The sequence below is a fragment of the Gymnoscopelus microlampas genome, assembly GCF_963454915.1.
Source record: "Gymnoscopelus microlampas genome assembly, chromosome: 1".
Lineage (NCBI taxonomy): Eukaryota > Metazoa > Chordata > Actinopteri > Myctophiformes > Myctophidae > Gymnoscopelus > Gymnoscopelus microlampas.
In genome coordinates, this window is record NC_139962.1 from 56,683,551 (window position 1) to 56,708,512 (window position 24,962).

General features: G+C 43.9%; 2 protein-coding genes across 2 annotated transcripts; both read left to right on the plus strand.

Moving 5' to 3' along the window:
* Nucleotides 1-3,293: 3,293 nt before the first annotated feature.
* LOC311045377 (nuclear envelope integral membrane protein 1-like) lies at nt 3,294-15,305 on the plus strand (the record flags this gene model as incomplete). The annotated part of the gene is made up of 3 exons (XM_084057222.1): nt 3,294-3,752; nt 5,416-5,482; nt 14,473-15,305. 3 exons carry the CDS (start codon nt 3,294-3,296, stop codon nt 15,303-15,305), a joined length of 1,359 nt encoding a protein of 452 aa, XP_083913348.1.
* Nucleotides 15,306-16,836: 1,531 nt separating this feature from the next.
* LOC311045465 (GPI ethanolamine phosphate transferase 3-like) lies at nt 16,837-23,111 on the plus strand (the record flags this gene model as incomplete). The annotated part of the gene is made up of 2 exons (XM_084057340.1): nt 16,837-20,085; nt 23,103-23,111. 2 exons carry the CDS (start codon nt 16,837-16,839, stop codon nt 23,109-23,111), a joined length of 3,258 nt encoding a protein of 1,085 aa, XP_083913466.1.
* Between the last annotated feature and the right edge of the window lie 1,851 nt (nt 23,112-24,962).

Here is a 24,962-nt window from a genome sequence, read left to right on the forward strand (position 1 = left end):
CCACACAGCCCACTGTTCTGCATCACAGAGTGGGCTGCATCACAGGAGGCAGTAAGAAATCAATGAAAAATACTGTGAAATCACTGTCCCAGTCTATCGTAACAAGGCTGAGCATTAACCCTCTTCTACTTAGATTCTCTGTCTGTCTGACTATCTAACAAGTGCTGACAGCAGGCTCCGATTAACTTCATTAGCCCATGTACATGTACTAAATATATTTTTAAAGGGCATATGGGTGCATCTTCAGCTCCATTTTTATTATCCAATCTGAACATGCATAAAACTCTGCACAGCATGTAATGTTACTACTTTTACTCAAGTAACACATCTGAATAGCCTACTTCTTACATTCTAGACGCTAACTATTATTTTCTTCTCCCCTAGGCTAGTCCCTTACTTCTATTCCATTACATCTCAGTGGCAAATATTGTACTTTTTACTCCACTACAGTTATATGAAAACTTTAGTTATTTTGTAGATTTTGATTATACAAAACACATTAACCACTTGAGCCCATATTTGTTTCGGCCATTTGGAACAATGCATTGTGAGTTTGTAGATCTGCTATTTTGAAAAGAATGTTCATACATTTTGAACTTGTGAAATGGGACATTCTGCACAATAAGTACCGTACTTTTACTTTTGCTAATTTAAATACAGGACTTTCACTTGTAACTGAGTATTTCTACATTGCATGTATTGATACTTTTACTTAAGTAAAACATGTGAGTACTTCTTCCATCACTGTCTGCAACCATATCTACTGGATTGACATCCGGTATAACTTGGTGGATGAGCATCAGCAGCTTTTTAAACTTTAGTTTTTTTAATATCTATTATCTCTCCTGTCTAAGGAATCGTAATCCCTACTCCTCAGTCTCTCTGATTGGAGATCTGTGGTAGATAAAGGCTGCCTTATGATTATCAATCCAATCTTTAATAAGACGATTTTGGAATGAAATAGACCCTCAGTCATTTTGAGTGAATCTGCCGTCGTACTCACCGACACGACACCTACTGTAGCAGTAAAGGCTACTACGGGAGATAAGTGGCTACCTCCTATACAGGCTGGGATACAAGTGATATTATATTTTGATATTACTGTTTAGACTAACGATAGGTCCTTGGTTTACCTATGATCCTAGATTACTATTTCTATGGGTTTGATGTATTACCACATGTTTACCTGCTTAGGCTACTGTAAATCGCTCTCGATCAAGAGCATCTGATAAATGCCTAAATTGTGAATTGTAATTGTAAATTGTAAGTGATGATGACAATGTGATCAATAATGTCCCTACTCAAGTAAAAGTATCAATACCCTATTGTAAAATAGTCTCTCTCTCTCTCTCTCTCTCTCTCTCTCTCTCTCTCTCTCTCTCTCTCTCTCTCTCTCTCTCTCTCGTTTTTATCATTCTTTCTATTGTTCTGTCACAAGTACAAGTTCGGCATTCAAAATTGGAGTAAAAGTACAAAAGTATTGGCAGAAAAATGTAGCCTACTTAAAGTACCAAAAGTAAAAGTACTCGTTATGCAGAAGTAGAAGAACAAGTTTTCTTGCTTCTTGCTTTGAAAATAGCAGATCTACAAGTTCACAACGCGCCGCAAAGCGACGCAGCTATTTTCACTCACTGGAAACACTCTGCTACACCAGTGGGTCTCAAATTGTGGTCCAGGGACCCTCATGGTTCCTTGAGGGGGTCCCAAATGGACCCTTATGGGTTCCATTTGTACACTCTCAGAGTTATGGGGGTCCTTGAAATGAAAAAGTTTGAGAACCATTGTGCTACACTAAATGGAACAGAGCCTTCGTTAGTATCATTGGTAGGCTAAGTAAGGAAGAGGCCAAATTTCTTTCCAAAATGGCTGCTGTGCATAGAGCCTACAGTGTCGTACAGTAGTAACCATATAACTGACCAATCCTCAACGCACGAGGTAGAGATAGAAAATTTTAAGATCCAAGTAAGTCATGCTCGTTATTTGAATTAAAGGACAAGAGCATTAATAAACGCATTTTAGCTTTGATGTCTCACTGCACTCTGTATGTGAATCAACGTCCTTTGATTTCACAAACACACAAACATATCCTCTGGTCTTTGTTGACTGAGATTTTATTCAACCTGCTCTTGTTTTTTGGCACTGATGACAATGTGTTGTATATATCTCCTCACCTTCAGCCAGTGCTGTGGCACATTGGACTGTTTTGACAGCAACACTTTAGATCGTGTCACCACTCCAAGGCAGCTCCATAGAACCGACAGAATCTTCCCCACTGTCACTGCCTCAGACTATCCTGTCATCCAGTAGGTACAAGCACACATGCACGCAACGCACGCACGCACGCACGCACGCACGCACGCACGCACGCACGCACGCACGCACACACACACACACACACACACACACACACACACACACACACACACACACACACACACACACACACACACACACACACACACACACACACACACACACACACACACACACACACACACACACACACACACACAATGCAACAATGAGCTGGTCCCAAGTGACATTTGGAAACAGAAACAATCAGAACCACTTTTGTTATGGTTTACTCTGTAAAATCCTCCTGAGTGTTAATTTAAAAGTGAGAGTGTACAAATTGGTAAATTAAAACAGCCAAGATGGCATCATGTGCTGCACGTGTACTCTGTCTAATATCATCGTGTATAGAGAGGGCGACAAGCTCTTTTTCTACAAGAGAGAAGACAACTCTGACTTTGTGCCATGCTGGAGGTGTCGTTTATTTAATTTGATTTGAGGAAGAGAATTTAAGCTACCAGTCACATACAACAAGTTTCAGCAGCAGAAATTCCAGGTAGCATACAGTATATAAAAAATTATAACATGGATTGACCTAATCTTTTTTTTACTCTGGGAAACACTTGTTTTATCATTATTGCTTTTATTTTTACTGAAGAGTTTGACTATTCCTGATTGCCATTGTGTCCTCCTCTTACCTCCATATCTTTATTCATTAAGGATCAGTGGAAGGAGCACAAACACTCCCCTGTTAAGGCCAATGAAGTTGTGATCAACCCAAGTTCAGGAGTGGAGACCACCCTCTATTTATCTCGGCCACTCCCCGTTCAATCTTTGCAATCGCCACAATATAAATACACCTGCGATTGTTCAACTAACAAACAGAACGTATTAGGTATCGTTGCTCCCTGATATTGTCCCTGTTATTTTGGTCCCTGATATTGATATAAGTGCTTCTTTTCAGTACTGCTAAAAATACCATCTAGCTCGCTCTGTCAGCGATGAATGAGCAGGAGCTCATTCTTAACGCCTCAGATGAAAATGTCTTTTCTTCACCCGTCTCGAGAGCTACAGTGCCAGAGTCCAGCCCCTCCGGCTCCGTCCACCGGGGAACGGACGGCGAGCGTTCGCTCCCCCCAGGGAACATCTATCTGTGCAGCGGGTCCGCTTCGCACTCCGGTCGGTCCTCCGACTCTCGCCGCGACGTGTCTGTTGTCGGCGGCGGTCGACATGGGCACACCGTGCCCCTGCTTTCCATCTTCGATTGGACAGTCGCCGGCTTGCAGCGGGTGCTTGCGGCGAGGGGCATCCCTTTACAGCAGAACGACGGGAATGCCGGATCTGTTCAGCGACTATCTCGCACAACCCAGGTGCGCCGCACCTCGCCCTCTTCCAACCACCCCCTTCCACAAGCTTTGTTGTACAGTGTTCGAGGCCAGGGCTTCCCTGTCATGCGACATGTGTGGAGATTTTCGCTCATAATAACATGCCCAAAATAGGGACGACTGGTTGAAAGTGGTTAAAAATGACACCTTTCAGGGGTGCCTCTTTGAAAGCACAAAAGCTGCAGAGTACGATAACGGCAACCGTTCTTATATTGACTGCCACTGTCACAGAAGCTATGATGAAGGACAGAGAGATTGCATCACCCATCTGCGACAGTACAAATGGTTGCTGCCTGACACTACTGTCAGAGAGAGCCTTCAGAATGTAGGAGGAGGAAGAAGTGAATGAGGGGTGGACAGCCCTGGAACTTCTTGTCCATGACAGGATAATGACCTTCCAGATTGTAGTGAGACACTTTTCATCTGTCCATCGGAGGAAGGGGACTGGCACCACTGATCCTAGCCCCTTTTCGGAAACCTGCATACCTTTTTTGTATTTGGGATGACGGTATCCAGGGTTCTTTGATAGTAATGGAGTGCGAGAGTTAGCAAAAATACATTTTAAAATATGGATTAAACATGTTTAATGGCAATGCCGATCAGCGCCGATCAACACGGCAAGGAACCCTGAATACCGTCAGACTCATCCCAAATACCAAAAAGGTATACAGGGTTCTGAAAGGGGCTAAACAGTTCCCATTTAGCCTGGGGCAAAACAACTAATGAAACAGCTTACATTTGGGAAATGTTACAAATCAGCTTCAATCAATTTTAAGATCTCACTGAGGAGAAAAATGCATTGAGTACAGCCACATAGCTGTATGAAAGTCCCTGGCCGCCAATTGGTCATGTTACTGTAACACACTGAGTGGTATTGTGAGTTCTTGAAGACACAATTGATGATATTCTGTACTTTATTGACTACATATTGGTGCACCAAATCTATCTGTAGCCCAGCCTTAGGTCTGCTTTGTCAGGACTCAACTCAAAGTTGATGAGTTGAAAGTTGAAAGTTAATGAGGTACGGGTCCATCGCAGCAGCCAACTTCACTGCAGCTGCAGGTGAAATACTGCTTGGCCTCTGTATCATAACAGCAGCGTAGTGTGAACCACAGTGCTGAGTGTGTGTGTGTGTGTGTGTGTGTGTGTGTGTGTGTGTGCGTGCGTGCCTGCGTGCGTGTGTGTGTGTGCGTGTGTGCTGGTGATCCAGCCTAGCACATATCACGGATTGGTTGTTGGAGGGTTTCGATAACTTGGGGGCTGGCACAAGTATTGTGCTGTCTCTGCTGCCATGTATGGCAGCACCGCCGTTACTTGTGCCCATGGAGTGCTGAGTTTCACGCGTGTTGTATCATGAGGACATATACCCATGAGTTTGTGAATGTAACCTCTAGCTGCACCTAAAATATTTGTGTCCCTGTATGCTTTCCCTGTGTGTGGACATAAATAAATTGTTAAACTGTGTGTGTGTGTGTGTGTGTGTGTGTGTGTGTGTGTGTGTGTGTGTGTGTGTGTGTGTGTGTGTGTGTGTGTGTGTGTGTGTGTGTGTGTGTGTGTGTGTGTGTGCGCGCGCTTTTTACGCCTAGTAGATTCTAATCAGCACAACCATACCATGACTTACCTAGCCATTTTATCCACACAATGTTTACCACAAAGTGCATGCATCTAACAACATGCTTTTTGGGTTGATGCAGTGCCACAAATCATCCCTGCAATGTCACATTTTGCCTCTTACCAGCCAGGGCCGCTGACAGGCGGGGCTAAAGGGTACAGATGTCCCCCCACCCGGAGCGGGGGGGCCTCAGGTGTGGGGGGCCCCGCCGTAACAGAGACGTCGCAAATTTATTTATTTATATTTGTGTGGCGAGTGGCGACGACGAGGCCACTGGACGGGTTTAACTGCGAATACCACCCAACTCACTCCAAATCCAACTCACTCCATGAAGACTTAAGAAATATTCGGCCAACTCACTCCAGGGCTCGGCCAACTCACTCCAGGGCTCGGACAACTCCCTCCAGGACCAAAGACCAACTCCCTCCAGGACCAAAGCCAACTCACTCCATGCAATGTCACCAGTGTAATATTGGTTCAATGTGTCAGTGGTGTGAAGTAACTAAGTACATTTACTTAAGTACTGTACTTAAGTACAATGTTGGGTATTTGTGCGTTATTTGAGTATTCCCAACTTCCAATGCTTTTACCTCTACTCCACTACATATTGGATCCAAATATTGTTTTTTTACTCCACTAAATGTATTTGTTTTACTAGTTACTTTGCTGCTATAAATGATGATATTATAAAAAGCATGCATTACACACTTTAGCCCTGTGTTTGTGTGTGTGTGTGTGTGTGTGTGTGTGTGTGTGTGTGTGTGTGTGTGTGTGTGTGGGTTGAATCGGTGGAGACTCTTACATTCTAACCCTAAACCCTAACCCTAACCTGGGTGGAGGGTGATTATGCGGGTGAACTCAGTGGAGGAGGGCCATTAGGTGTAAGCAGTGGGGTGGAGTGAGTTGTCCTCTGCTGTGGAGGGAGTTGGCCAAATTTTTGGAGTGAGTTGGGCTCTGCTGTGGAGGGAGATGTCTGGAGTGAGTTAAGCTCGATTTGGAGTGAGTTGGTTTTGGAGTGAGTTGGGCTGTTATTAGTGTGGTTGCCCAACAGGGCAACCAGACTATAGTTATCTTCACACTTTATTATTATTGAGTATAGATAAACAATACTTTCAGCCGCATCTCCTCCCACAGTTTTTATCCCCTAATGTTGTGCCATATATCAAAATGACCGTCTTGAACGGGAATCATGCGCGTGTATAGGGCTAAGAGATTGGTTAAATAGTTTAATTGATATTAATTTATTAGTGCATTAAATTTCCCCATCCGCTTTAATGTAAAAGTGAAAAAAATCAAATTCAAGTATTTTTTTCTCAGAAACCGTAAGAGCTAGAGTTACCAGATTTGGAGGGAAGGTTCGTAATATTGTCCGAAATTATTTAAAAAAATATCACACCAATCGGCCTCATGGTGGCGCTATAACAGCCCCCTTTACGTTTTGGCCTGTAACTCTTGAACCGTAGGTCGTAAAATCAAAATTTATTTTTCCCTGGATTCCTTGGGTCATTACGCAACTTTCTATATAGGCCACGCCCATTTGCGTCTGGATAGATTTTCCGCCATTTTGAATTTTCTTCAAAACACACTTTTAGCTCCTCCTCCCATATATTTTGTCCAAATTTCACAAAAATCGGTACACATGATCTCTGGACCCATGCGATAATCTGGACCGAAACAGAATTTTGATAGTCCATACCGTTCGTCCGTAAATGGCTTCCAAAGTTAGCGGAAGGGGCCCGTTTTACAAAAAAGGCCACAAATCACGAACGAAACGTCCAGTCAATCCCAAATTTGAATCACATGTCAAGGGTGGTTTACTCAACAAATCCCCAAAAGCATTTCCACTTTGATCCATAGGGGGCGCCACAAATGCTCAAACTGTAACCGTTTGATGCAAAAACCTTATGTTGGGGGGATCAATCCTCTCAAAATGAAACGCAAGTGATCTCAGGAGTTATGTGACAATGTAATTGGCGCAGCCTCTGATGGTATTCCTCCCAGCGTATTCCTCGAGTCCCGACGGCAGCGATCCGCGACTCGCGTCGGCGCAACCACACTCTGCAATTGCCCTGAATTGCGACGCGTCTAGTTTACCTTAACTGCGCGCTGCGCCGCGCTGCGACTCGCCGGCTGGTGGAGGGGGGCGGGGGGATCACACAGCTGAGCTAGCTACCCATAATCACTGTGTATGCGCGCTGCGTGCGTCGCGACGAGAGAGAGAGAGAGAGAGAGAGAGGGAGGGGGTTGCCAGGCAAAGTCCATGTAAAAAGCAAACATTTGCGAAAACCTGCCCTTACAGTATTGATTGATTGATTGAATATTTTATTGGCAGAAAGTACAGTTAAAACACTTTGTCTAAAAGGTCCGTCCAAAAAAGTCCTTGTGGTCTTGTTTCCATTGAGGTCCTTGGTATTCAATTCATAAACATGATATTCATTGACCGGTTGCTTATTGCTCTCACAGAATACATGGCAACACTAGAAGGGCCGGGGTCGGATGAGAAAAGTAAACAGGATTTATGATGATACAGAAAATAGCATGTTTTCAACTAGAAATGATGAATTTAGGAGATATTTGGACGTTGGAGGGACATCTATTGTGAGTGAGTAAAGAATGTTTAATGTGCATAAATGGCCGCCGTGCCTAAGTAAAAGTGCAAAAGAATAAAATGCACTCGTATCAAAAGTAAAAGTACTCATTATGCAGAATGTCCCATTTCAAGTTTTCAAATGTATAAAAACCTTTTGAAAATAGCAGATCTACAAGCTCTGTGAGCTTGTAGATCTATGTGAGCTGTAGATCTCACCCTATAAAGGCTAGTAAAAGTACTCACAAGGACTGGAGTACTTTTACTTTTGTTACTCAAAGTACATTTTTATACCAATACTTTTGTACCTTTACTGAAATACATTTTGAATTGACTTTTACTTGTAAGGGGGTATTTCTACATTGCATGCCAGTATTTATGCTTTTACTTAAGTAAAACATGAGAATACTTTTTCCACCACTGTTTATGAACAGAACTGACTATATATTGGCTTGAGGTGGCTAAAGTGGCCAACGCGAAATCGCGCAAAGACACCCGACTTAATGTTTTGAGGTAAAAATAATAATAATACATTAATTCAAAAACCGCGAGCGTTATAGCCCCTTTCGGAAACCTGCATACCTTTTTTGTATTTGGGATGACGGTATCCAGGGTTCTTTGATAGTAATGGAGTGCGAGAGTTAGCAAAAATACGTTTTAAAATATGGATTAAACATGTTTAATGGCAATGCCGATCAACACGGCAAGGAACCAGCTGAATACCGTCAGACTCATCCCAAATACCAAAAAGGTATACAGGGTTCTGAAAGGGGCTAAACAGTTCCCATATAGCCTGGGGCAAAACAACTAATGAAACAGCTTACATTTGGGAAATGTTACAAATCAGCTTCAATCAATTTTAAGATCTCACTGAGGAGAAAAATGCATTGAGTACAGCCACAGCTGTATGAAAGTCCCAGGCCGCCAATTGGTCATGTTACTGTAACACACTGAGTGGTATTGTGAGTTATTGAAGACACAATTGATGAGATTCTGTACTTTATTGACTACATATTGGTGCACCAAATCTATCTGTAGCCCAGCCTTAGGTCTGCTTTGTCAGGACTCAACTCATAGTTGATGAGTTGAAAGTTGAAAGTTAATGAGGTACGGGTCCATCGCAGCAGCCAACTTCACTGCAGCTGCAGGTGAAATACTGCTTGGCCTCTGTATCATAACAGCAGCGTAGTGTGAACCACAGTGCTGTGTGTGTGTGTGTGTGTGTGTGTGTGTGTGTGTGTGCGTGCGTGCGAGTGTGTATGTGCGCTTTTTACGCCTAGTAGATTCTAATCAGCACAACCATACCATGACTTACCTAGCCATTTTATCCACACAATGTTTACCACAAAGTGCATGCATCTAACAACATGCTTTTTGGGTTGATGCAGTGCCACAAATCATCCCTGCAATGTCACATTTTGCCTCTTACCAGCTACTTCGGCCTAATGCAAAAGCAAAAGAGGAGGCAAGAGCCCATGCTGATACTTTGCAGTGGAAAAGCGACATTACAAAACCCTGGCCAGGACATCTGCGCTCCCCGGAGCACCCCTTTCTAGTTTTAGATGTCGAGTAGCCAAAACCAAAGATTGCTATACTCTTGAGTGCAGCAGTATATCAGATGTAACAAATATAGAACCTTGAATCTTCAATCAAGATCCTTGCCGGTTAAATTTGCCGTGGCTGTTTGTTCTCCTAGATCTGACACACTCGGCCTGTTGGCGGGATTAAACCCTGTGGAGTTTGATTTCTCTCCTGATGGTTTTTTGTGTCATTCTTGTGGGTTCTTAACTGTTCTGAGCCAGTGAGCGTTGCAGTCTCCTCGGTGTGGTGTAGACAGATAGTCTATACAGCTGGCTGCTTCAGTCTTCTTCTTTCCTGTTCTTTTAAGAAACAACTTACTCACACACACACACGCACACGCGCGCACACACACACACACACACACACACACACACACACACACACACACACACACACACACACACACACACACACACACACACACACACACACAGAGAGAGAGAGAGAGAGAGAGAGAGAGAGAGAGAGAGAGAGAGAGAGAGAGAGAGAGAGAGAGAGAGAGAGAGAGAGAGAGAGAGAGAGAGAGAGAGAGAGAGAGAGAGAGAGAGAGAGAGAGAGAGAGAGAGAGAGAGAGAGAGAGAGAGAAAGCATTGGAGAGTGAATGACAGAGAGGGTTGAAGGAGAGAGAGAGAGGCGGAGGGAAAGAGATGAGGCATGGGATAGATCGGTGTAGTGGTCTGCAATGCGTCGCTACGGCGTATGGCCACCTTGTTTGACCAACACGCACACGCCCGCAGATGCACGTGCGTGACCGAGAGACTGTATGACCGCTACATCAAATCGAGCTCTGTGACTGTGAATGCCTGGCTGATTTGCATGCATACTACCTCTGTAGTAGTGTAGCATACAGCTTTGTTGTTACCCAAAGCCTAATCCTAAACTGAGGGAACATAGGGCTGAGGGAACATAGGCATGACCCCCAAACGGTGATGTTAACATGGTCTCAGCCAGAGCAATTAGAGTTAATTTCACCTCTCTGCTGTCTGTGCGTGTCTTCATGAAAAAATTGAACATAGCCATACACGTGACGGTAGCCATATTATGGTGATGCTGATTTAATCAGCGTCATGCTGACTCATGCACAAACACACACGCACGCGCACGGCACACGCACACACACACACACACTCCATTAATTGCATAAACCTATCGTTGTTTTAGTTCTTCCACCTGTTGACATGCATTCTATTGTCCTACCTTTGTATACCTTCTATAAGGGGACAGAGGAGACAGAGGAGAGAGCAGTACAGAAATACAGTCTTGCACGTACATGCACACACACGCACGCATGGACGCACGAGCATGCACACGCACACGCACACACACACACACACACACACACACACACACACACACACACACACACACACACACACACACACACACACACACACACACACACACAGTTTTCTGATTATGATAATCACTGGCTGCACATAATATCATGCTTTTCATTTGTGCAATTTGCATGGAGCTTCAAAACATTACTTTATGTATTCTACTTAATTCACTATAGGCAGGCGGAAATGTCCATGCAAAACAAACAACTGCAACATGATCTCTGAAATTGTGATTGTTAGTTTTGAATGGAAATTTCTGTCTCTGAAGTTATTTTGCTTTACGTGTTAGAAAATATTCTCTGAGCATTTAGTTCTTTCTGGGACGGGGGGCATAGCAACTTAATAGTGCTAGCTGAAGATTGAACAAGGAGGCCACTCCTGTTTGTTTGTTATTTATTTATTTATTTAGTTATGTTTTACATCAGAGCATCAGCAGTACACCAGTGATACAATTTCAGATATCATTGGAATGTTGATGAGCCTGCAAGTCTGATCATTTTATATTTGCACTGTCTGATCCAGAACTGATTATTTAAAAGCTGTTTAAAAATGGGCAGAAATGTTTTTAATAAAAATGGTCCAACCCCAACTTCCATGCAGATGGCATCACATTATCTGAGGATTCTGCATGCATTGTGTGCTGTGCATCATCATACATTTACTTGACTCTATATTTATTTAACCACATGGATCTCTTAGCATCCTATTCTGGGCATGTCATAATAGGTGAATATTCGGCGAAAATAGGTGAATATTCACTTGAAATAGTAGGAAAAAAACAGTAGGACACCAAGTAGAGCTCAAGGGGACGCCGCTCAATGCACAGTACACAGTACATAATGGTTTAAGGGTTTAATGTTGCACACAGAGTCTAGCACTTGTGCCCTGTCATCTTTTCTCCTCTCTTCCCTAGCGGTCACAAAAAGCAGAGTTCCAGCTCTGCTTCAGGCTGTTAAATAACAACATGATGAGAGGGAAATAAACGCTGGTATTTTCCACACAGAGGGAGAACTGGTACAGATGCATCAGCAGCACGGCCCACAGTGGGCTGACGGTACTTTACGGCCAGTAGGAGGCACTGTGGTCACTTAGCAGATCTGCACCAGCTGTGTTTGAAGACAGATGAGTCTTGCAGCGGTGATAATGAAACCATCACAGCCTAGCTTGTGTGTGTGTGTGTGTGTGTGTGTGTGTGTGTGTGTGTGTGTGTGTGTGTGTGTGTGTGTGTGTGTGTGTGTGTGTGTGTGTGTGTGTGTGTGTGTGTGTGTGTGTGTGTGTGTGTGTGTGTGTGTGTGTGTGTGTGTGTGTGTGTGTGTGTGTGTGTGTGTGTGTGTGTTAGTGCGTGCGCGCAGTACTCTTATGTTCTGTGCACAGAACTGGTAGGATTGGTGTTTTATGCTTATACTCTTGACTGGCTTTGTGTGCTTGTGTGTACACATTATGGATATGTATCTTATGAGCAACTACATGTAGCCTGATTGATTGATTGATTGATTGATTGATTAATTGATTGATTGAGATTGGTTGAGATTGGTTGGTTAATTGGTTAGTTGGTTGATTGATTGATTGACATCTTTACTAAATGCACACACAAACATTTGTCAGAATGACAAAACACAAAAGCTTGGGAGCTCCATTGTGGTGGTGGGGAGGGGGCAGTTATTTCAGAAGAATTAAAATGAATAATAAATTCATAAATGTTTCCAATGTTACAGGTTCCAATGCAAAAATAGTTAATGCAGCGTCAAAATGAGTTTAACCACTTTAACTCTGTATATATTAGCTATATGAAAATAGCCAATACAAGCTCGCAACGCGATGCGGCAAGTTGTGAGCTTGTAGATCTAATTTAAAAACATATTGAAAAAAATGTGGATTTGGAACATTATAAAAACAATTTAACAACACAAATCTTGTATGGGGGTCCTTGGCACAAAATATTTTCAGATGGGTGTCCGCGGCCAAATACTTGCCGTCATATTGGAAGGAAATTGGGCCTCTTCCTTCACAGGTGTTACCAATGATGCTAATTAAGGCTGTGTTCCATTCTGATCAAATAGAGTCAGGGTGCTGAGATTGTGCATGTTGGCTCACTGGAAACACTCTGGGTCTCAAAGGGCCGTCCAGCGACCCTCATGGTTCCTGACAGACAAACAAGTTGTAAAACGACAATCCAAATCAGACCCATCAGCATGACATCATTAGATAATGATGCCATGGAAGTATCTGGTTTGTCATTATTCTGTTGTAATAATCTTTCCAAAAAACGTGGTCCGGCAACATAATGCTTTGTGATCTTGTAGATCGGCTGTTTTCACTATAAGTGGTTAAGAAAATGTCCCCCCCTCTGTTTTTTTTATTTATTATTTTGGTACAAATGGAACCCTGAATATACTATAGTAAACAGTAGTTCAATGGTTCAATCCATATGCATAGATGGATGTGTTGGAGGTACCATTCCTGTGCTCCTGTTTCTGAACTCACCTTGAAGGTTCAAGGACTCCCTCGAGTCCTTGCCGATGCGCGTGCCGAGTTTTAAGTCAGTTGGTCCCATATATTGCACATGACCATAATGAGCATATATATGAAGATCGCTGATGTCATCAGTATATTCCCATATATGGGCATACCCCCTTTTGTGCCAAATATGGAGCTGACTGATATGTTGCGCCTGATGCCATGACGACAGATGAGGTTAGTTAGACAACACACTCCATATTTGGGCGTAGCTACATTGTGAACTCGTTGAGTTATATTGACGTGAGTGTGACGACGTGGTCCGCCAGCCGACTGGCCGCTCCTTCCCTTAAGCCAATTTTTATATAAGATAATATATACTGTTCTGAGTTCCTGTTTCCTGTACTTCCGAGTTCCTGTTTCCCTTAAGCCAATTTTTATATAAGATAGGGTTTATCCACACATAAGATGCAAGTCATCGGAAGTCCCATCCACTCCCATGTTATGGGAAAAAACGGAAAAAGACCGTCCCGATGCGTGTCTGAATCTCATATTCGGGTTCCGCTCTTCCTTGAGTAACGGCCAAAAATGTCCGGAACCGGAACAAGGGCTTGCGACAACTAGCGTCAACTTGCATCTCATGTGTGGATGCACCCATAGAATGAGTTCCTGTTTTGTGTACTTCCGAGTTCCTGTTACTCAGTCTCGGGATCGCAGCTGTTCAAATGCTGTCATGTCATACAGTTTGTTTACAATAGGTCCCCATGATTACACAATATGTTGGAGAGAGTCCACCACGGAACTACATATTTGGGCACGGATGACTCGTCATGACCTCATCATGGCGACAGTAGTAAGCACAGGTATAAAAGCAGTGCATTTTCAGTTAGACACTCAGATCGACCTTCACCACTCAAATATAGATTTAGCAGACCATTGAGCTATAAGACTTTTCAAACCTTTCTCAGTACCATTGCTATAGTCATTGAAATTCCTGATCGAACACCACAACAGCGGTTCCTTTTACCAGTCAATAAATAGTCAATAATCACATTTTTTTCCTAATAGTATATTTTACAAGGGCTATTATGGTTGGTGAAAATACAAAGATCACGGTTTGGCTGTTATTATTGCTTTCATGTTTACCTCAGATATTGTGCCAAGTTACAGGTTCCAAACCTCAAGTAATCAATCTCCAGCATGGTCACCAACTTGAAGGTTCAGGTTCTGATCACTTTGGGTCTAACACCTTCTGCTACATCAATTCCATTGTGCCCGACTGGAAGCAAACCTGGACAAGAATTCAGGTTGGAGTGCAGAGTTCAAACAAGCTCAAGGTGATAGTTGCTGAAGATGAGGAGAAGCTGCAGCAACTGGAAAGCTTCAGTATTTGGAATGTGTTACAGCGGTTCTCGCACGGCCGTTCCAATGAAACCACCATCAACATCAGCGTATACAGCAAAAAGAAGTGCTTTAAGATTGAGCCTGCGGATGAGAAAGCTCATTACACAGTAAAGACCATCATTCGCAAGTTTGATGTATTTCTGTTTGTGGTGTTCCTTGCTGGGGTGTTATTGTTTGTCTTTTCAGACTCACTCAGTGGGAGTCAGGTATTTTACTACTCAGCTGGTGTAAGCACGGGATTGATGGCCTCCCTCATAATTCTCATATTCATCATGTCACGCTCTTTGCCAAAGAAAGGCCCCTTCTATGTACTAGTAGTCGGTGGGTGGTCATTCTCCGTTTACGTCATCCGGCTTGTCTTCCGGAACCTAAATGTGATTCTGCAAGAGCACTGGCAGCTGGTTCTTGGTTATACAGCGGTGGTGGGGTTCATCAGTTTTGCTCTGTGTTACCTTTATGGTCCCCTAGTGGATGAGAGGACCATTAACATCCTGTCCTGGACCCTGCAGCTGTTTGGCCTTATGTTGATATATGCAGGGATTCAGATTCAACCTGTGGCTTTTGCTGTCATTCTGGCAGCTTTCTGCTCCAAGTATGTGGAGTACCCAGTATCATTGGCACTGTCTGCATGGGATTTGCTACTTTAGTTAATCTTTTTTAAAGACTTAGTGTTAGTTTACTTTTTAGCATTTCAATTCAATTCATTTCAATTGGTCTTTATTGGCATGAGAAAACATGTGTTTGCAATGTAAACATCTCTATCTCTCTATAGATAATAGAACAGGTAAGTGTAACAAGTACAACCAGGTACATATAGGTAAGCATAATAGGTACGTATAACAGGTGAATATAACTAATGCAGTGTTTCAAGGACAAAGAAAAACAGGCAGAGCTGAGAATGATTGAGGGGAAGGTTGAAGACCTCTGCTAGCATGGTCTGGTACCAAGAGACATGTGGTTACTGACAACCTATATGAAGTGCCTGACATCAGTGGAAGGAGTCGACTCGAGAGGCGAGTGAATAAACACTGCATTGGAATTGGAATTCCAGGCAAGTTACATTTCAGTAGGGAAATGTACAGTTACTAACACTTTGCTAGACTTTCAATCTTAAACACTGGCAGATTTTCTATTATTATTATTACTGTATGTATAGAAAAGGATGAAAATAATGCATGCATTGTCAGAACTGGTTAGTACTATTATAGCCACAACAGGGCACTCATTGTCGATTGTCAATAACTTTTTTTCATGTATCAGAATTGAGTGCTTCGTCGATAGCTATAAACTATTGCAGTGACCCATTATTTTACCTTGGTCACACCTTCTGATAGTTCTACTCAAATGTTGTCTAACTTGAAATAATGACTCGTATAGCCTAGTCTAGTGTCTCATGTAGCCTGCCCCTGCGCGTCTGATATCTGGCATAGATGGGCGGATTCAAACTCTCCGGAGAAAACATCTGTGGGCTCCCATTGGTTCACCGATCTGTGCCTTTAGGCTTGGTTGGCAAAAGATACAACGGATGCGTTAGGGATGCCGCTGTCTTTAGTTCCTTCGCCTATACTGGCAGCGTGCACAAGAAATTTGATGACCAGTCTGTGAAGTCAGTCATTTATAACAGGTGTTCACAAACTCAACAGCTCGAGACCCAAAAGAGGAATTTAGTGTCTCCCGGGGACTCAAACTTACAAAAATACATTATGAATGAGTTACTTAAGCCCTATTTAATAGTGAAATGGACATTGTTTTTCTATATTTTACAAATTTGGACAGGTCCTTACTTCTGAGAAAACAGAAAACAAAACCTGTACATTCTATTTTTTTCAGAAGCATTTATTGGTTATGGAGTCTCATCCTCTAGTCTAACCTGTCATGATGTCATTATATCCTGCACAGCCATGATGTCATCGGCATGTCTTCTCCTTCCTCACTATTAATGGCTAAATCCTGAAGCAGTCACTTAGAAGGATGCATGATATGCATTGAACCAGTTTATGTCTGAAAGAGTTATTTTCTTCACACAATATCACATTACGGTAAATCGCCCCGACCCGTGAACTGTGGTGGCATCCTCTTGTTTAACTGAGGTGCCTGACAGCGCCCTTACTGTGTGAACCCACACATACGTTCACATCCTGGCCAGGTCGAAAGAGGACAGAACCGGCCACTGCAAGGATGCAGAGCCTCAAAATCCTGTCCCTACTGCTCTGGGTGTGTGCTGTGTTCTATGTTGGCATCTACTTATTTGTGGGTGGATTTCTGCTGGTCAGGCTGGAGGTGAACAGGACCAGCACCTGTGAGGACGTGCTCCTCCCGGCAGGCGAGCAGAGAGACTTCTGCAATGCCAAGCCCCGCTTCCGCCGGGCTGTGCTTCTCGTCATCGATGCGCTGAGGTACGACTTTGCTCGCTTTGACCACGCCAACGGGGCGCCGCGTCACCACGAGAACAAGCTACCCGTGTTCGAGGAAACAATTTCTTCGAGGCCCTTCCACAGCCGCTTGTACAACTTCCGCGCTGACCCGCCCACCACCACCATGCAGAGGATCAAGGGCCTCACCACGGGTTCACTGCCCACCTTCATCGATGTCGGGAATAACTTTGCCTCCAGCGCCGTCTTGGAGGACAACCTCATTCACCAGCTTGTGCAACTGGGGAAACGGGTGGTGTTCATGGGTGATGATACTTGGGAAAGTCTTTTCCCTAAGAAGTTCCACCGCTCTCTGCCCTTCCATGCTCTCAACGTCAAGGATTTGCATACAGTCGACAATGGGATTCTCCAGCATCTCTATTCAACAATGGTGGGTGATGACTGGGATGTCCTGATCACTCATTTCATTGGAGTGGATCACTGTGGCCACAATTTTTTTATCGACCACCCTGCCATGGCCGACAAACTCACCCAGATGGATGGAGTCATCAGATCGGTGATGGAGCGCCTGCAGAACGACACCCTCCTGGTGGTGATGGGAGACCATGGGATGACGGACACGGGAGACCACGGTGGAGAAAGTCAGAAGGAAACTGATGCTGCACTCTTCCTCTACAGTCCTTCACCTCTCTTTTCAGGGCCCCCATCCAAGAAAGAACCACAAGTGGTCCCACAGACAGACTTGGTTCCTACCTTGGCTCTGCAGTTGGGAGCGCCTATACCTTACAGCAGTTTGGGCCAAGTCCTCCTTCCTCTGTTCCCTCCTCAAAGCCAAAAAAGTAAAGGTGCACTCGGGGGTCCCAGCCAGTTGGAGGCACTGTGGATCAACATCAAACAGGTCAATCGTTTTCTGGAGACCTACTCCAGCATGGCCAAAGATCTCCCAAAAAACAGCCTCTCTAAGCTGCAGGAGGAGTTCTCACACATCTCTACCGAGTACCTCGCCACCATAACAAACGGTCTGTCTCCTTCCCCAGAGCTGGTTGTCTCCATGCAGTCCTACCTCACATCTGTCAGAGACACCTGCCAGGCCAGATGGGCCCGTTTCGATCTGCTCAAGATGGCTGCAGGGTTAACCATTCTGCTGTTTGCCTGCCTGCTGTGTTTTATCCTCTCCGAGCTGTCCTGTGTGCTGGTCAATGAGAGTGCTCTGCTAAAGGCCAATGTCGTGGCAGCACTGTCGGTAGGATTTTGCATTGCTGTTGGTCAGCTGTTTGTCCAGGGTCATGTTGAGGTGACGTGGTGCCTGGCATCCACTGCCCTAGCCTCAGAACTGATGGTTTTCTGGTGGGCTCATCAGGCTAAGGCTCACACTGGTAACGGAGCCAAAGCTCAAAAGCGGGCCAGCTGGCAGAGCATGCATCGCTTCGTTGTCCCGCCTCTCTTGTTGCTACTCCTGCGCGATGCCTCCCTGTTTTCAGATAGCTACGTGATAGCCGAAGGCCAGGTTGTCACCTTTTTGGTCTTTTCACTGGCTCTGTACGTTCCCATCCATCTCAACTGGGACAGACTGCTACTGCCACCCAACCGGGACCTCCATAAACTTGCCAGGCTTCCGCCCTCCTCGGCCCTTTCCCCTGTTTCTATAAGGAAGGAGAGCTGCACCCTCATGGCCTGTCTGGGGCTCCTGGTGGGCAGTCTCTACCTCTCTCTCTCCTTCCACAGCTGCTGGGAGGAGCAGGACTCGTGCCAGCCCTCCCCCTTCCTCTCTCCCCTCTCCCGGCTACAGGACAGCCAACTGAAGAATGTCCTCTACACTCTCTCTCTAGCCTCGCTGAGCTTGTGGACGTACCTGCTGAGATGCTGGCTGCGTCACTACGGTATTCTCGACTCCTCAGGCGGTGCAGCGTTCACAGCCCGCTGGATCCTACCACTGCTGTCCCTCTGCCTGGGGCTTAACTGGGCCGTCAGTGCCACTCTGGAGGACAGCTTTAGGAACGAGGCCGAGCTCATCAGCATGGCCCAGGTGGCGCTTCCCAGAACCATCTTCTCCCTCATGGGTGTTGGGATGCTGTTGCTGTGGCTGGACCCTCTCACTGTGTTTGTGAAGACCAGGGCCACGGCATCAGCAAAGGCTTTGTCCTTGCCCCCGCCACCCCGCTACCGAGTGACTATTGGCATCACCCCGCAGACGGAACTGCACCACCTCATCCCCCCAGATCGCGTGCAAGACGGTGAGCCAGGCGGGGGAGCCGAGACAGACAGCAGACCCGCTGTGGAGGCCTACGGTCTGGGGACCGTTTACTCCGCGCCGCTACTGTTGTTCTGTGGACTGTTGGGCGTAGGTCTACTTCTGCTGCACCCAGAGGGCATGGCTTTGTCCTTTCTCCTGCTTCTGCTGGAGATGGGCGCCATCCTACACATCCACGCCACCTCTACCAACCTCAGAAGTCTGCATGGGACACATCCAGGAGGTTTTTATGTACCCTGGACTCCAGTGGTGCTGTGGTCCCTGGCCGCCACCCAGTTCTTCCATGCAACAGGACACCTGCCCACCTTCTCCTCCATCCAGTGGGACGCCGCCTTTGTGGGCTTCCCTGGTGGACACACGGGCATCACATTGCCAGCCACACTGGTCACCCTCAACACCTTTTCATCCCACATCCTGTTTGCGGCGAGTTGTCCATTGCTCCTGTTCTGGCCACTGGTGTGCAAGGTGCGTGGCAGTGGGAGGGCGGTAGCGGAGGAGGGAAAGGATTCTGCGATGGAGATGAGACTGAGAGAGAACCCGCGCCAGTTCAGCTCTGCCCTCCTGCAGCTCTCGGCACGCTGCCTCTTCATTCATGGCACGCAGCTCTTTGCGTCCGCCTGTGCCGCTGCTATCCTCAGGAGACACTTAGAGATTCGGAAGGTGTTCACACCTAAGTTGATGTTCGAGACCTCAGGCTTCCTGGTCACCAGCGTGTTTTTGCTAATCGGCATCACTCTGGTAATGAGAGTAGATGTAGCTGTTGGTGGCTGGTTCAAAAGACTCAAGCAAAGCACAAGCAAGCAAGTAATCAAGCACGCACGCACGCACGCACGCACGCACGCACGCACGCACACACACACACACGCACACACACGCATGCACACAAACAAACAAACAGAATCATAAATAGTTACTAACATGAGGACATTGTGTCACATGAGGTGGTGTCCTCCGGAAGCAATATCAGGGGTTAAAGTGGGCCGGTACTCCATCGTGAGCTTGTACAGTATATCGGCTATTTGCTATGCGATATGGTGCAACAATCAGACATTGACCGATTAATTGATAATAGGCTAAGCTACTTTATTGACGGCGGTCCATATTTTGTCTTGCATCATCAGTGTTGGGCAAATTACTTTTTAGTAACCAGTGTACATTTTGACAGCAAAATTGTATTTAGTTTTAGTTACATTTTAGTCATCTGAAATATTTTTGTTTAGTTTTTGTTGACTAAATATCATAACATTTTGGTCGAATAAATCTGCAGTTGATTAATCGACTTAAGTGATTAAAGTGTAATGCATTCTTTTAAATGATTCTGAAACGTGCATTCTTTTCAGTACATATTTGTTTCAATTTGAGAACTGTGAAACTTTACACTCATCCAGCGTGTAAATCAATCTTTTAATTGATAAACTAAGTTTGTCAAAACGCTTCTCAGATCAGTACAAGATGGTTCTTTAGCTTGCATTGTATTTCAAGTTTAATGTAAACACATGAGCTTATATGATTGTGTGCTTTACCTTGAATGAGATTTACAATGAGTTGACTTGGTTCTACTGGATCTTTTGTCGACTAGTCCCTCCCTAACTTATGTGTCTAGTTTTTTTATTTGTTGTTAATATAATGAGTAGCTTGGGGGAATCCAAGCTAGTAGAAACTGCATTGCAGGCTTTCTATTCCTGGAAAGTTAGCATGCTATTATAGTAGAAGCCATTGTTCTAAAACAACATACAAAAAAAATAACAAATATGGAATCTTGTTTGAAAAGGCCAAACCTGCCTACTGATGATGTCACTGGTAGGTGTTTTCCTGTCCACAGCCCTCATCTGAGACACAGACCGAGTAGACAAAAACGGTACCATATTATAATGAGCATTAGTGGGGACCAATTACTGTATATGAATATAGGTTGAAAATGAGGGACATGGTCCTTTAATGCAATTTAATGATAAATGTTTCATTATTTTGTATGCGTTTTATGTGTTTTGTTGTGGACCCCAGTAAGACTATAGCTGATTGCCATGGCATCAGCTAATGGGTATCCCTTTCAAATAAACAAATTAACTGTGTAGTACCAGAGAAAGAGAGATCAACCAGGTGCTCAAATTAGTTTCGTAGATTTGTGCTCCAGTTTTGTCGCAACATGTTGTTTTTTTTATTTTTTGTAATATGTGATTAAAGTATATTGATTTTACAAAACAGTAGTACTAGTCTGTATTAAGTAAGCAAGGACAATGAATGGTAATACTGACAACTAGAAAATGTGCTCCTCGGAGCACAAGTCTCCGCCAGCAAATATTGGAATTTATTCCAATATTTGCTCAAGATTGGAACTTTGATGATAGTGTGTACGTCAGATGGCACATTGACTGCATTACCGTGGATTGCCTTGAACTTGTTGGCAACTTGTTGGCAAGCCAACAAGTTTCATGAAGGCAATACGTTGACTTATCAACCTTTCCTCTAACGGGTGCAAATCCTGCAGTTCTCGGGGTATGGCATCCAGTAATAAGTTGTTAGCCCATAAGTTGTTCTCGGTGTCAGCTGCTCGTCTTCGTGCTTTGTCATTTTCAGATGCGAGTGTTCTTCGTCTTCGTTTCTTAGCTTTGTCCTTCTCCTGTTGGCGTTGCGCCTTTGCTTCTTCATCGGTTTGCAGACAATGATTAGCTTCTTCAGTTTGCATAATAAGAGTTAGTTGCACTGTGTCATCAACTGTGATCTCAGTTTGCACTGGAATGTACTGTTCTTGATTAATCCTGTCTAAGCTATATATATTACATATTGTGATGACACCAGTGTGTCTACATAATGTATTGCTCCGCCATTTCTCAGCCATTTCGTGATTATTCCTGTCTTACCTCACTTTGAAAGAGACACAGACTATACGTCATGCGTCTCACTAGCCAATCAGAGCACACTCTTTCAACGTATTGTCACGTGTCACGTGAGGCTTGACCAATGTTAGCTTGGCCGAGGGGGACGGGACGGAAAGTGAAAACATAGTCTCATGGCGGAGACAACAATCATTATTGAGAAATTAACCCTACAGGCGAGGTGCTCTTTTAAATGTGTATTGTATTGTGAGTCTTTTGCATGTTTCTTTCCATCATTTTACATTTTATTTGGGTCCAAAGGCCTTGCCCCTTTTTCTTCATCCTTTTTTCTGGCATCCCAATGTATCTACAGGTCCTGGCTTGGCAAGGGAATTCACAAACGCAAAAAAACAACACAAGCATTTGTGTATCTAAATCAATCGACTGTGTTTTAAAAAGGAAAATGAAAATGACGTACACCAGACAATGAGAATCAACAGAGCAACTAATTGTGTTTATTTTATTCAGTTATGTTGATACAGTACTGTGAGATTCCTCTGCTTTAGTATGTCATCCTGGATTAGAGTGAATAATCAATACATCTATTTTGTCTGATATCACGTGTTAACTCAGGTGGCTTCTTTAAAAATAAAAATAAAACGTTTTCTACTGTTCTGTATCGTTCTAGTCCTTGTGATCTTCAGATGTGCATTTTGGCCAAAGAATTACTAAATGCGACTAAGCCCCCCCCCCCCCCCCCCCCTCCGTATGAATCGTCATGTGTGTTTTTAGAGGGCTTGCACAATGTACAAGAAAGCGGCTTTTCCCTGTATGAATCTTGTGTGCACTTTCAGAAGTCCCCCAAGGTTAAACATTTTGCCACACTCTGTACACACTCTGACTCCTCATGGAGCACATTTGTTTTGAGGATTTCAGGTCCTGTGACGGCTTGTGACTCAAAGACAATCTTTTTCCTCACACATTTTGTGTCTTGTCTGATTTCAGTGGGTTTAAAGCCACTACAGATTTAAAAATAATAATAATGGTGCATTATACACCAGTGCACTACATGATTTTAAGACCTGGAGAATCATCTGTGTCATTTTTAGATTTGAGCCAAAAAGCATTATTTTAAACTTTGGATATTCAAAAATAGCAGATCTACTATTTTTAAATCATGAAAATGTGTGCAAATCTTTGAATATATATTATTTAAAAACAAACATTTTTAATTCAAATCTTTGCTTTTGGGGGTCCCTGGAACAAAATATTTTGAGATTGGGGTCCGCGGCCAAGTACATATACATTTTGGGGTCCTTGACATGAAAAAGTTTGAGAATCACTGACATAGTAGCATACGTTTTTAAAAAAAACATTTTTTTTCAGGATTTAGAAGATATTTTGTAGAATCGGCCTCAGGTCTTAATGGGTTAAGATCATTGTGCCTGAGTGAGCACCGCAGCATCTCACATGGTCTCATCTCTCATGATCAAATGATGTGGAAGCACATGTGAACAACAGAGCCAGTAATGGACTTGTGGTAACGGACTAACAGTTATATGTCTGGGAAGACACATTATAGAGAGACAGTTGTGTTCTTGCCACAATGCCACATATTGACAAGCCTCAGCTGTCCAATCAACAATGCACCCATAATAGGTCGTGTTGATAGGTTGCCATGTCAAAAAAAAAATCTCATTCACTTCACATCTGTCTCCTTGTCTCTCTCTCGAACGCGTGTGACTTCCGCCATCCCACTCTGATAATAGCATCATCCAGAAATATTTGATATTTTTGATGAACCCTCTCATAGAGTATACAATAGGACATGTGACAGTTTGGTGTCACGTGCATGATAGAAAACATGCTAACTCTGCTGTCGCTCCAGCAGAGTTACTAGTGTCCCTATCTCTCTCTGGAGGAGGTTGCACATGAACCCTGCAGCCGCACTGAAGCGGTCCAAGACAAACACTCTGATAAGCTTCACACAACAAACTTCACTTTGCTGTCTTTCCAAAACACTCTCCTCTCCCACCGACGTCAGGTGTTCATTTATCGACAACCGTAGAGACTCCATTTGTTGCATTGTCTCAATGCCTTTCGCTACCTGTAAAGATAATAGATAGATAGATATAGACTTTAATTAAAAGCAAAACAATAGCTGTGTAGTCTCTGCAGAGCAAACCAACCATGCTTTATATAAACTTGACGTAGTTAGGTCACAGTTTGCAGACCTGTTTGCAGACCACATCTTCCACACATGGTGCTATCAAAATCACTGACTGAACACTCACCATCTATTTTATTCAGGTGACAGGTGTTGAACCCATGGACATTTTTAAATATAGCAATTCAAACTAGAAGAGTGTCTCAGGGGAACGAATAAACACATACAGTAATCTAAAAACAATAATACATATGTTAATCAGTTAATGTAATTAAATAGCAAAGAAAACTAAACGTGGGTACTTGTTACAACTCAGTTAATTGATGGTTAGCTCTATATGTCAGCTCTGTTTGAAGAACAGAAGTTAAAGCAAAATAAATTATTACCTTTCTGCGTCAATGGCGTTATAGGCCCCCTTGCTCAAGGCCAGTGTGTCATTTCTAGACTTCTAACCAAGCGAACAATTTCCCAGCCCATGTTCCTATATGAGGCATTGAGTTCCTCGTACACTGTGGACTCATTACAAGTACACACAAATAGACTTCACAGACAGGAGAGAAATAATGCAAGAGTACCGTTTAAACGCTGTTTCATTTAGACTGAAAAAGTGCACCAGCATGGATTCGATTTGTAAAAAGAAAGAGGGGATATTTTATCAACTAGTGAAGCGTACGGATTTATTATTATTATTTTTTAAT